This window comes from Herpailurus yagouaroundi, unplaced genomic scaffold (assembly GCF_014898765.1).
Source record: "Herpailurus yagouaroundi ecotype Mexico unplaced genomic scaffold, PumYag 142, whole genome shotgun sequence".
Lineage (NCBI taxonomy): Eukaryota > Metazoa > Chordata > Mammalia > Carnivora > Felidae > Herpailurus > Herpailurus yagouaroundi.
In genome coordinates this window covers 13,264,027-13,274,993 of record NW_024412397.1, presented here as the reverse complement: position 1 = coordinate 13,274,993, position 10,967 = coordinate 13,264,027, and the positions used below count along the sequence as shown (strand labels likewise).

The 10,967-nt window shown below is 39.0% G+C and overlaps 1 protein-coding gene and 1 pseudogene across 2 annotated transcripts in view; one reads left to right on the top strand and one right to left on the bottom strand.

Moving 5' to 3' along the window:
- SERPINB7 (serpin family B member 7) overlaps window positions 1-9,819 on the top strand; it is a 52,422-nt gene extending 42,603 nt beyond the window's left edge. For both annotated transcript variants that reach the window (XM_040478616.1, XM_040478615.1), the window contains exons 5-8: window positions 620-737; window positions 4,327-4,469; window positions 5,783-5,929; window positions 8,637-9,819. In XM_040478616.1, coding sequence (XP_040334550.1) covers window positions 620-737; window positions 4,327-4,469; window positions 5,783-5,929; window positions 8,637-9,035 — 807 coding nt within the window. In that variant the 3' untranslated portion in view covers window positions 9,036-9,819. The remainder of the gene's footprint in view (window positions 1-619; window positions 738-4,326; window positions 4,470-5,782; window positions 5,930-8,636) is intronic.
- Window positions 4,412-4,549, bottom strand: LOC121033255 (uncharacterized; annotated as a pseudogene).
- Window positions 9,820-10,967: the final 1,148 nt, after the last annotated feature.

Sequence of the window (10,967 nt, the reverse complement as noted above, 5' to 3'; positions counted from 1 at the left end):
TCTTTCTTTCTTTCTTTCTTTCTTTCTTTCTTTCTTTCTTTCTTTCTTTCTTTCAGTTTTATTTATTTAAATAAGCTCTATACCCAATGTGGGGCTCAAGAGTCACATGCTCCTCTGACTAAGCCAGCCAGGTGCCCCGACTTCATTTCTTTCAAGTACAGGCAAGTCTAGGGGCTTGGGCTGTATCTTAAGTGCAGGAAATAGCCCGGAAGCCTTCCTGCTGCTTTCAGTATGAAGGGGGTGATGCAAGCAAGGGAGGCAAGCTAGGAGGCTGTTGAAGTGTTTGCGATGAGAAAGCAGTGGTAAAGCCAAGGGAATGGGCTTTAGTCGTAGTTGCTGTTAGCCTCCCCTAATCCATTTCAGATAAACTTACGTTCAGATAGCGTGCTTGCTGTGCAAATTCAGTTGCAGACTTTCCAGCTCCCCTTCCAGCCATATTTTCATATTTCTAGCCATATTTCCCCATCTTTGAGTGAGGAATGAGTCCTCGAGTAAGATGGTGGAAATAAAGAGACAAGTTCAGAAACAGATTTGTTATATGCTTAGTTAATGGTGTAAATACAAGAACTGTGTATTGCTTATAGACTTACTTATTACTGTAATTATTTATGTTTTTTAGAACTATATTGAGTGTGCTGAAAAATTATACAATGCCAAAGTGGAACGAGTTGACTTTACAAATGATGTAGAAGATACCAGATATAAAATTAATAAATGGATTGAAAATGAGACACATGGTGAGTGCAACCCTATTTTTCTAAAAGATTTGTTAGTGATATGTGAATCCTGAGAATGGTCAACTTTAGAGCTGGAAGTCTTTTGTAAGATGTGAAAGGAAACAGTTCCTCCTAATCCAATGTAATGATTGCTGTTATTGAAAATTGCTCGTGCACTGTTGGTGGGAAGCAAATTGGTGCAGCCACTGTGGAAAACAGCATGGAGGTTCTTCAAAAAGTTAAAAACAGAATTATCAATATGACCCAGTAATTCCACTCCTGGGTATTTACCCAAAGAAAATAAAAACACTAATTTGAAAAGATATATGCACGCCTGTGGTTACTGCAGCATTATTAACAGTAGCCAAGTTATGGAAGCAGCCCATGTGCCCATCAGGAGATTAATAAAGAATATGGGGTATATGTATCTATATCTAGATAGAGAGATAAATAGATAGATAGATAGATAAATAGATAGATAAGAGTATTACTAAGCTATAAAAAAGAATGAGATCTTACCATTTGCACCAATGTGGGTGGACCTAGCGGGTATTATGCTAACTGAAATAAGTGAGACAGAGAAAGACAAATATCATGATTTCACTCATATGTTGAATTTAAAAAACAAAACAAATAAAGAAAAAAGATACAAACAAACGACCAGACTTTTAAATACAGAGAACAAACTAATGGTTGCCAGAGGGGAGGCAGGTGTGAGTATGAAATAGGTGAAGGGAGTTAAGATACACTTATCTTGATGAGCACTGAGTAATGCGTAGACTTGTTGAATCATTATATTGTATACCTGAAAGGAATAAAACACTGTATGTTAGTTATACTTCAATTAAAAAAAAAATAGAATGGTGGTTACCAAGGGCTGGGGGTTGGTGCTTAAAGGGGAGTTGTTCGGTGCATTTAGAGTTTCAGTTTTGTGAGATATGTGATATACAACAAAATGTTTACCATTAATGCCACTAACACGTTAGATGATAAATTTTATGTTTTTTCACTCACATTAAAAAATGGGGAGCAAAAATTCCTCACAATCCTAGCACCTCAACAAATCACTGGCTTCATTTTTCCATGTTCTATTCTAGTGCTTGGCCTTATGCATAAGGAATAAGTTGACCTAGTTATGTTCATAGTTTATGTTCACATCTGTGTCTAGATTTTCTTCTTCACATTCTATCTCTGACATTTTTACAGGCGACTTTGCAATTTTTCATAACCATTTAATTGCATAGACCGAGTATGAAATAAAGAATGTAAACATAACCCTTAATAATTTTTCTACTTCTTATATGGTGGAGTGATAATATTTGAGACATACTGGTTAAATAAAATATATTATTAAATAAAAAAGAAAGAAAATTGCTTTAGTATTTGTCCACAATGTGGTTTTGAGTAATTTTAATAATGGGAATGCTTTATACTTTTCAGAAATCTTATCTATTATTACATTATCTCATTGGATTGAGAAAGAATCCTGTGAGACAAATACTGATTTTATTATGACCATTTCATAAATTAGTGACAAGCTGAATTAATATACTCAGTTATCCTCATTATCTTACACCTGGTTAGTGAACAAAGACTAAAAGTGGTTTATAGGATATTATTTTCAATGACCACAGCATTATATTTCATTCTAATGATTAATCCAATATCTTTCTGTTTTCTTCTTGGGTTGAAGAATCGCATTAAAATTATGACATCCTACTGTGAAATGTATTTTTATATGATTGCTTCTCCTACAAGATGCGTAGTTTATCTTTCATTTTAAAATTCTCTTCATTTATCAAAATAATATATGTGTCAAAGGTAGTATCTTCCCGAAAAAGTACATTGCTTAATTGGTTGGTAAGTGTCTTGCACAGCTAAAAACTGAATTCCCGCAAATGTTCTGGTTTAGTTCAAAACAAATAAGGAAATGTATTCACTGCTATTTTGCTAATCAGTTGATTCCAAACCGAGTCATTTCTTTACCAAAGGCTGACCTTGGTTTATACCCTGAAAAACACACATGTATTTGCTGAGTCTGGTTCTGTTTCAAAAATATGAGACATGACTTGCATTCTTCAATGCAAACATACTATAATTAGCCCTGGGAATAAGAGTGTGGTGTCTCAATTTGCTTTTTGTTCATTGGTCATTACCTCAGTAGAGGGTTACTTTGACCGTTAGCCATCACATGTTTCAAATATACTACTCTCAAACCAAGAAAAAATATGCAATTGCTTTTTCTTTCTTTTAAGTTTATTTCTTTATTTTTGAGAGAGAGAGAGGGAGACAGAGGATCTGAAGTGTCTCTGTGCTGGCAGCAGAGAGCCTGATGCGAGCTCAAACTCATGAACCATAAGACCATGACCTGAGCTGAAGTCAGAAGCTTAACTGACTGGGCCACCCAGGCGCCCCTGCAATTGCTTTTTCTAATAATTGAGTGGGACTCTATTTAGTGTTTAGTGTTTAAGGGTATCAGATTGCTAATACGTTTTTCCATCTGGACCAATGATTAATTTCTCTTCCTTTTTTATTCAAATCTATCTGAAAATTATTTTCATTTTGGTAAGCATTGGTTCTTAATGCTGAATACTTCAGAATGCTGCCAACATTTCACCAAACTCACCCAAGTCTTGTTGCCCCTTGCCCATCCTCCGCACACTACCAGAGCACCCCTTTTGGAAGGTAAATCTGACCCATCATGACCTTGTCCTTTCTTATCTTCCAATGGATCCTCAGCAATCATTTTTCATTGCCTTCAGGATAATCCAAAATTACTGCCAGACATTCAAGGCTCTTCATTAGTTGGCCCCTCCCTCTAATCTTTCCAACCCTCCTTTCCCTAATGCATCAGAATGTGCTAGGCTTTCCCCAAACACACCGTGCTTTTCCAGACTTTCATGTCTTCGAATAAAGAGCTTCTGCTATACGCAATTTCTCTCCACCTTGCGCCTCACCCTCAGCTCAAGCAGAGGGCTGAGCCAGAGAGGGCAGCCCTTGTCTGTGCTCCCACAGCACACTGAGCACATGACTATGGTACCAGTGTGGGCAGCTCCCTGAACTGGACTGTGAGTCCAATGTTGGCAAAGACTATGTCTTTCATAGTTGTGATTCAAGCATCAAGAATAGGGTTGACGTCGAGCAAAAATCTTGTTATGTGGAATGAAGGATGTAATTAGCCCTCTCAACCGAATGGAGTTCAATTATATCTGGAATGCTGTGGCCTCGTCCAGGTGGTAAAGGTAGTTTGGGCTTACCAGCAAGGAGGGGCTTCGGGAATCCTCTTTCTGGGTTGGAATCCTGTTGCCGTAACTTTCTTGTTGTGTGGTGAAAAAATTACTTACTCTCTCTGTGCTCCAGCATCTTCAACAGGAAATGGAAACAATCATAGTGCCTACCCCACAGAGACTTTTGTGAGGATTAAACCAAATCTTGCACACAAAGTATTTAGAGAGTACTGGACAGAGTGATTGATTGCTCATAGGCTATGACAAATATCATTGTTATTATTCTAATTATGTCATAAGGAAGAATATCATGTTCATCTTGTCTTTTTAGACAAATTACATTAAAACTTAACATTTTTTTTCCTCCACTTATTTTTCAAAAGGCAAAATCAAGAACATCTTTCAAGAAGGTAGCATAAGTTCTTCTGCTGTCATGGTGCTGGTGAACGCTGTGTACTTCAAGGGCAAGTGGGAGTCAGCCTTCTCCAAGAACGAAACCCTAAATTGCCGTTTCAGATCTCCCAAGGTATGGAAATCTATTCAATTAAGATTCTTTTGCCAAGAGTATTCCTACACTTGATCTTAGCCAAAAGGCCGAGAAGCGATTGCCAATAGTATTCCTTTGCAGAAATTACGATATTTGCATAGACAAAGGATGGACTCATCATTTCTTTGCTCCTTTCTTCCACTGCTCACCAATGCTTTGTGGTGGATTGCTTATAAAACACACTTTCTATTCTCCTGATAATGCAGGTTATGGATCACAATTGGAGGTATCCCAGAAATTGATATTTCTTAAGATACATTCAAAATTGAGGAAGGTAATAAAGTATGAATTCATTTTTAAGGTATTCTAGTTGGATGCCTGTAAGAAGAAAATGGGACAAAAGTGTGTCCCGTATTTTTCTTCTGATTCTAACTGTGGGTGGGGTGTACGGTTCTAGTCATTTAATACCAATGATTTTTCCCGAGTCAAAGTGAGGGTGCATTTGTTTCCTTTTACAGAGGAAGAAGTTATGTTTAGTAACGTCATGCATTTCCAAGTGTCAGTCCTAATCAACTTTTGTAAAATATATATTCTTGTGTTTTTTGTTTGTTTTTTGTTTTTACCAATTTGTACACAATAATCTTAGAGTATAGTAGAAGCATCAAGGCTTTGGAGTCGGAAGTACTGTGTTGGGGTCCCTGCCTCGTGTCTGCGTTGTCCTAGGCAAGTCAGCTTAACCACCGTAGACCTTCCTACCCTCACAAATAAGGCGATTCCGCTAACTGACCTGTAAAGTTTCTTTCAATCATTCGGCCTTTTATGTTCATGCAGAGAAGGCTAAACTTGATAAATATTGCTATGAATACTGAAGATGTTTTCTTTCATTGGAGGTAAAATACAGACCAGTACTATCAAAATCACACAATTTTAGATGAGCTCTTATTAAAAAATCTATAGCATTCATTTTAAATTATAATTCTATTTAATAATTATTCATTACTTATTATATAGACATTTTCAGGTAAAACACTAGGTGCAAGGTCATGTACCAAGTTCTAGGTATATCAAGTCACATCATCTCTACAATGGTCCTATGCAGTAGAGACTGTTTTTACCCGCATTATATGGATGAGGAAATGGAAGCACAGAGAGGTGCTAGCCCAAAGCTATACATCTGGGAGTTTTAAACCCAGGCAGTTAATCCCAAAGCTGGGAACCAATGCAAAGCAATCACTATTGGCAACAGGTCAGGAAGAATCTACTGAATCGACTGGACAAAGACTAAAGACTATTCTTATTTTATTGTGAAATAAGGTGGGCTTATAAAATGTTTTTTGTGACTTGACTTTCAGTGTCCTGGGAAAGCAATCACCATGATGCACCAAGAACGGAAGTTCAATTTGTCTGTCATTAGGGACCCGCCCATGCAGGTTGTTGAGCTCAAGTATCATGGCGGCATAAGCATGTACATAATGCTGCCCGAGAATGACCTGTCCCAAGTAAGTTACTACTGCCACTTTCACTACTGGGGACTTAGAAGATTTTTAAGATATTATTGATTGTGTTTTTATGCATCCACTTGATGATTTCAGGCTGTAAGAATCAGAGATTTGCCTGCTGATTGCTTTATTTGACAAATATTTAAGGAGTACCTACTCTGTGCCTGACACCATTATAGATAGATGCTGAGATTGACTTACTTCAGTTTAGCCTAAATTTTAGTTGAATAGCTATGAAATTGGCACCCTCTCAAACCTCAGCGTTGGAGGGAAAAGGGTATGAGTTTAGGTCTTTGCACTTGACTATCAAAACAGTCTTGCATGTGTTATTAGAACTTTGATAGACTGACCATTTTAGGCAGGAATGATACAGTGGGGTTTTGGGCCTTTGAGCATCAAAATGTACGGTCTCACCGAGTTTCTGTGTCTCTGCGAAAAGCATAGGTTAGGGACTGCCCTGTGACTGATGTAGCCAGGGCAACAGACCAGCACAGTGCAAGGGACAAAAAGAGGCATCCCAGGGGCCCCACAAGGCCACATGGCATCACCATGTCTCAGATCCTGATTTTCCTCCTGTCCTTCTTTCTCATTTCCTCCCTGTGAATTTGGCCTCCTAAGCCTGTGACCTGAAATCCCAGAAGCCTGGATCTTTGGTTGCTCTCTGTACTTCCAATCAGAAGGAATAATAGACGCCATTCAGTGAGCACCTACTGTGTGCCGGGTGTGTACTCTGAGCCTCATTCATGTTGTCTTATTTGGCCCACACAGCAACCATGTGGGATAGGGAAAGGAGGCTCATGGGATTTGGTCAGTTTGTCTGATAAATACCTATGTACAAATGTGTGTGTGTGTATGCACATATATCAACTACCCTAAAAAGTTACATCTAAAGTTTAAAATATTTTTGTGTTTTGATTCGTAAAATAATGAACGTTGCTTGTAAAACAACTGGGAAGTAAAAAGAATATGAAGAAATGCTCCTCCTACCCAGAGGCATTATTTTCCATTCCATCTTTTTCCTATGATTTAGAAACTTTGGACTTTAAAACTTGGGACATGTAATTTCTACAGGGACAAAACCACCCAATCATTTTAATGATTTTCATTTAGCTTCATTTTAATTACCTTTTTGGACACGGACAGCAAGAAGAATGTCATAAAGTTGCTATTATTAAATCTAAAGTTGACAATATAAAATATTGGTATTCCTATGAAATCAATAATTCACTCGATAATCTTTATCAACATTTTAGCACACATCAATTATTTTAACTTCAAATAATCTACAGTAATAGAGAAAGTAGCCCATATAAAACAAACAGTAGATAACTCGAAAGATAGATTTGTTCTTACACTTATTGTCTGAGTTTTTCTTTTCTGTCATGGATTTTCCTAATGATGTTTCAATCAGATTAATATAAATCCACTATATACCTACATTATCCTACATAATGGAATAATGAGGAAGTTGGCTTTACAGTGAGCCATCAAATGAGGAAAAAATTCTAAGTCAGAATGAGACGTTATTACCGACTAACCATGAACTGGATAATTTACACACATAAAATTTAAATTAGGCTAAATTTGATTATATAAGTTTAGGTTCTTGATAAGGATAGCTGTGAAAGGCTGTTTAGGATTCTACTGAGCCTGAATTTGAGAACAAATGTCTATATATAAGATTTGTAATCAGTGTGCGTGTGACTAGTCTCTGATCAGTTCTCAGTATTCAGGAGTTGGTGAATTCCACTCATGAATCATCTGGGGCAACAGTGGTGCTGGAGAGAGAGCCGTGGGCTCCTAGCTGTGTAGCCGAAGTGCCCACCTATGCAATTCAGCACATTTCCTTACAATGTCTTGAACTTCAGTTGTCAAGTTGGGTAGGAGAGTGGGTTTGGATCCAAGCCGCCCAGATGGTGTAGGTGATGGTGCTGGAAGGTAGTGATCACCTAAACCCTTGAAGCTAGAGCTCTGGGCTCCTTGCCTTGGGCCACCTGGGGTCCATTGGTTCTTCCCACAAGCTGTGCAAACATTACCATTTTCTATGTCTTTAGTGATGGGAAATGGTCGAGAAATGCTGACTTAAATGACCACTGACTTCCTTTCTCCCTCTGATGATCTCTGATACCCTAATTCCTTCACTTGCCCGTTGTTCCACTTTGGCTATATTTGTGGCTATATTTGTTTGTATGGGGGCAGAGAACAGAAATGCCTGGAAATACAAGTCACACCTTGTCGCAGCAGAGCAAATTAAACAAGTGATTTAATAGAGTGCTTGAACTGTTGGTGTTAATAGTTTCCCATTTCAGACTCTCCAAAATCCATTCACATACTTACATGCAAATATCTAGGAGAGGATAATTATGGAAAACTGTCTTTGTAGTTGATGATGTTTTATCTCTCTCTTAAGCATATGGTTCTTTTTTTTTTGAGAGAGAGAGTGTGTGGGAGAGCAGGGGAGGGGCAGAGAGAGGGGGAGAGCACTAGCAGGCGAGAGGGGCAGAGGGAGAGAGAGAGAGAGAGAAAGAGAGAGAGAATGAATATCAAGCAGGTTCCATGCTCAGTGCAGAGCCTGATGTCGGGCTCGATCCCACAACCCTGGGATCATGACCTGAGTCAAAATCAAGATTCCCATGCTCAGCCAGCTGGACCACCCAGTTGTGCCTTAAGCATATGATTCTAAATTGCCTTTTCAACATTCCTACAGATTGAAAACAAGCTGACCTTTCGGAATCTAATGCAGTGGACCGATCCGAGAAAAATGAGCTCTCAGTATGTCGAGGTGTTTCTCCCTCGGTTCAAGATAGAGAAGAATTATGAAATCAAGCATCATTTAAGAGCCCTGGGGCTGAAGGACATCTTTGATGAATCCAGAGCTGATCTCTCCGGTGTAGCTGCTGGAGGTCGTCTGTATGTGTCCAAAATGATGCACAAGTCATACATAGAGGTTGCTGAGGAGGGCACGGAGGCGGCCACCGCCACAGGGAATAACATAGTAGAAAAGCAGCTCCCTGAGTCCAGGGTGTTCAGAGCTGATCACCCGTTCCTCTTTGTCATCAGGAAGGATGACATCATCTTGTTTAGTGGCAAAGTCTCTTGCCCTTGAAAATCCTGTTGGTTTCTATTACAGTAGTTCCCTGCAACATCAAGGAACCACCACAAGGGAATAGATTTGAGTGTGACGGAAGCACGTGGTGTTTCCCTTGCATTTGCTTCCTTCTAATATTGGTCGGACAGATGATTTGGGTGTCTTGACCCTTCGCAGACACCTGGTTGCTTGTCCTGATCCCGCTTTAGCCTTTCTACTACCGTGTGCCTCGCCCATTTCTAAGTTCACTCTCTTTTTACCCCAACTCGTTCCCGCCATTCTCCCCTGGAGCCCCTTGCACCCAGAGCTGGGCCCCGTCTGGGAACTGTGGAGTTGCTCTGTTGGCAGTGACGATGCAGAAGCGGCCCTCAGATCTTGTCTGAAACTCTGTACTGGATATGGATATCCCAGCTACTCCGGTTTCATGGTTAACGAGCTCGGAAGGAAGCCCGGCTACTGAACCTGGGTGTGAGGGATAACCTTTCCTTGCCGACCTAAGAAGACAGTAGAGCTTACTTTCACACATCTGATTTGAAATCAGTGTCTAATTTAGATGCTAAAAACTATAGATTTGGGATTAGGGGACAACGAAAATATTTCGTCAATAACTTCAAGTTGATGTCTTTTGGTCTTTCCTTGATACAGACTTTTTTTTCCTTGATAGAGACTTAATATGTACATAGTTTTTCAAATATTAAATATCTTTTCACTACTGCCATTTGTTATTTACAGTAGATATCTCATGTGCTGTGTAGTTTACAAGTTTTTCCTCTTATTTATCAGAATAAATAAATACAACAGAGCTGGACAGTGTGATTGTTCTCCTCTAACCAATGGTGAGACTACCAGCACTTTCTTTATCTGGTAGGCCAAGCAAACAAGCAACAGGCGGAAAGAATGCTTTTTAAGTATAAATCTGATTTGGTTCAATGTTGCTAATTTATTACACATGAAAGTTACTTTTACAGACACATAGGCTGATAAGGTAATTTTAAATACTAAGATTGAAGTTCATTAGGAAAAGGATTTGCATATGTGAATATTTATAATAAGACATAAGTAACTTTACAAAACAGATCAAAAATAAGTTGAGAATGAGTAGACCAAGCTGAACTCATTTAGAATTTTATAAACAGGAACAGCCTATTGACTTATGTTTTTATCACAGAAGACTTTCACCTGAATAGAAACTAAATAAATCTGGATAGTCTATAGCATGGTATTGTGGTGCATAAAACTAGCCCTGGCAGCTATTTGATTTTCAACCATTATTTTGGAGTCCGTGAATACAGCACGAATGAGTTAATGTGACATGATTTGACAGATGTAGAAAAACCTCTGACCGAATAATCACTAACCTGCCACACCTGAAATAACTATTGTGTCTTTAAGAGATATTTATGTTGGGGGGTGGGGGGATTGAAATGAACTGGTATGCATCGGTATCTTTTTTTTTCAGGAACTAATTTTTCTGATTAACCCCATTCCCACCTATTGCCATTCAAAAATGACATACTTCTAGATTCTGCTCTTAGATGATAAAGATACAGGATGAGGGTACAGGAGCATGAGTGGTGACGGTAGCCATAATGTTCAGAAGCATGGACGCTCCTCTCTGCTGATAGCATTTTCTGTGGGACTTGCAGCTACTGAGGTTTGAAGCAAGCATCAGGAAGACTTTGGTCAGGTCTATAAGGAGATAGTTTGGAAAAACTCATAGAAGCTTGCCCTGAAATTTCGGTTGGTTGGTCCTGCCCATATGGCCACCTCACGGTTAAGGACCCTAGCTCACGCAGAGAAGGTCTACCTTGTCTAGTCATGATCTAGGCTTAGTTTGGTGTTACTTTCACAAGTCTGTAACTGTTGTCAGTACACCCCTGGCTCAGTGACAGCAAAGGTAACAGCTGTTGAATTTCATGTTAGCATTGAACTTCATGCTCCTTAAGGCAG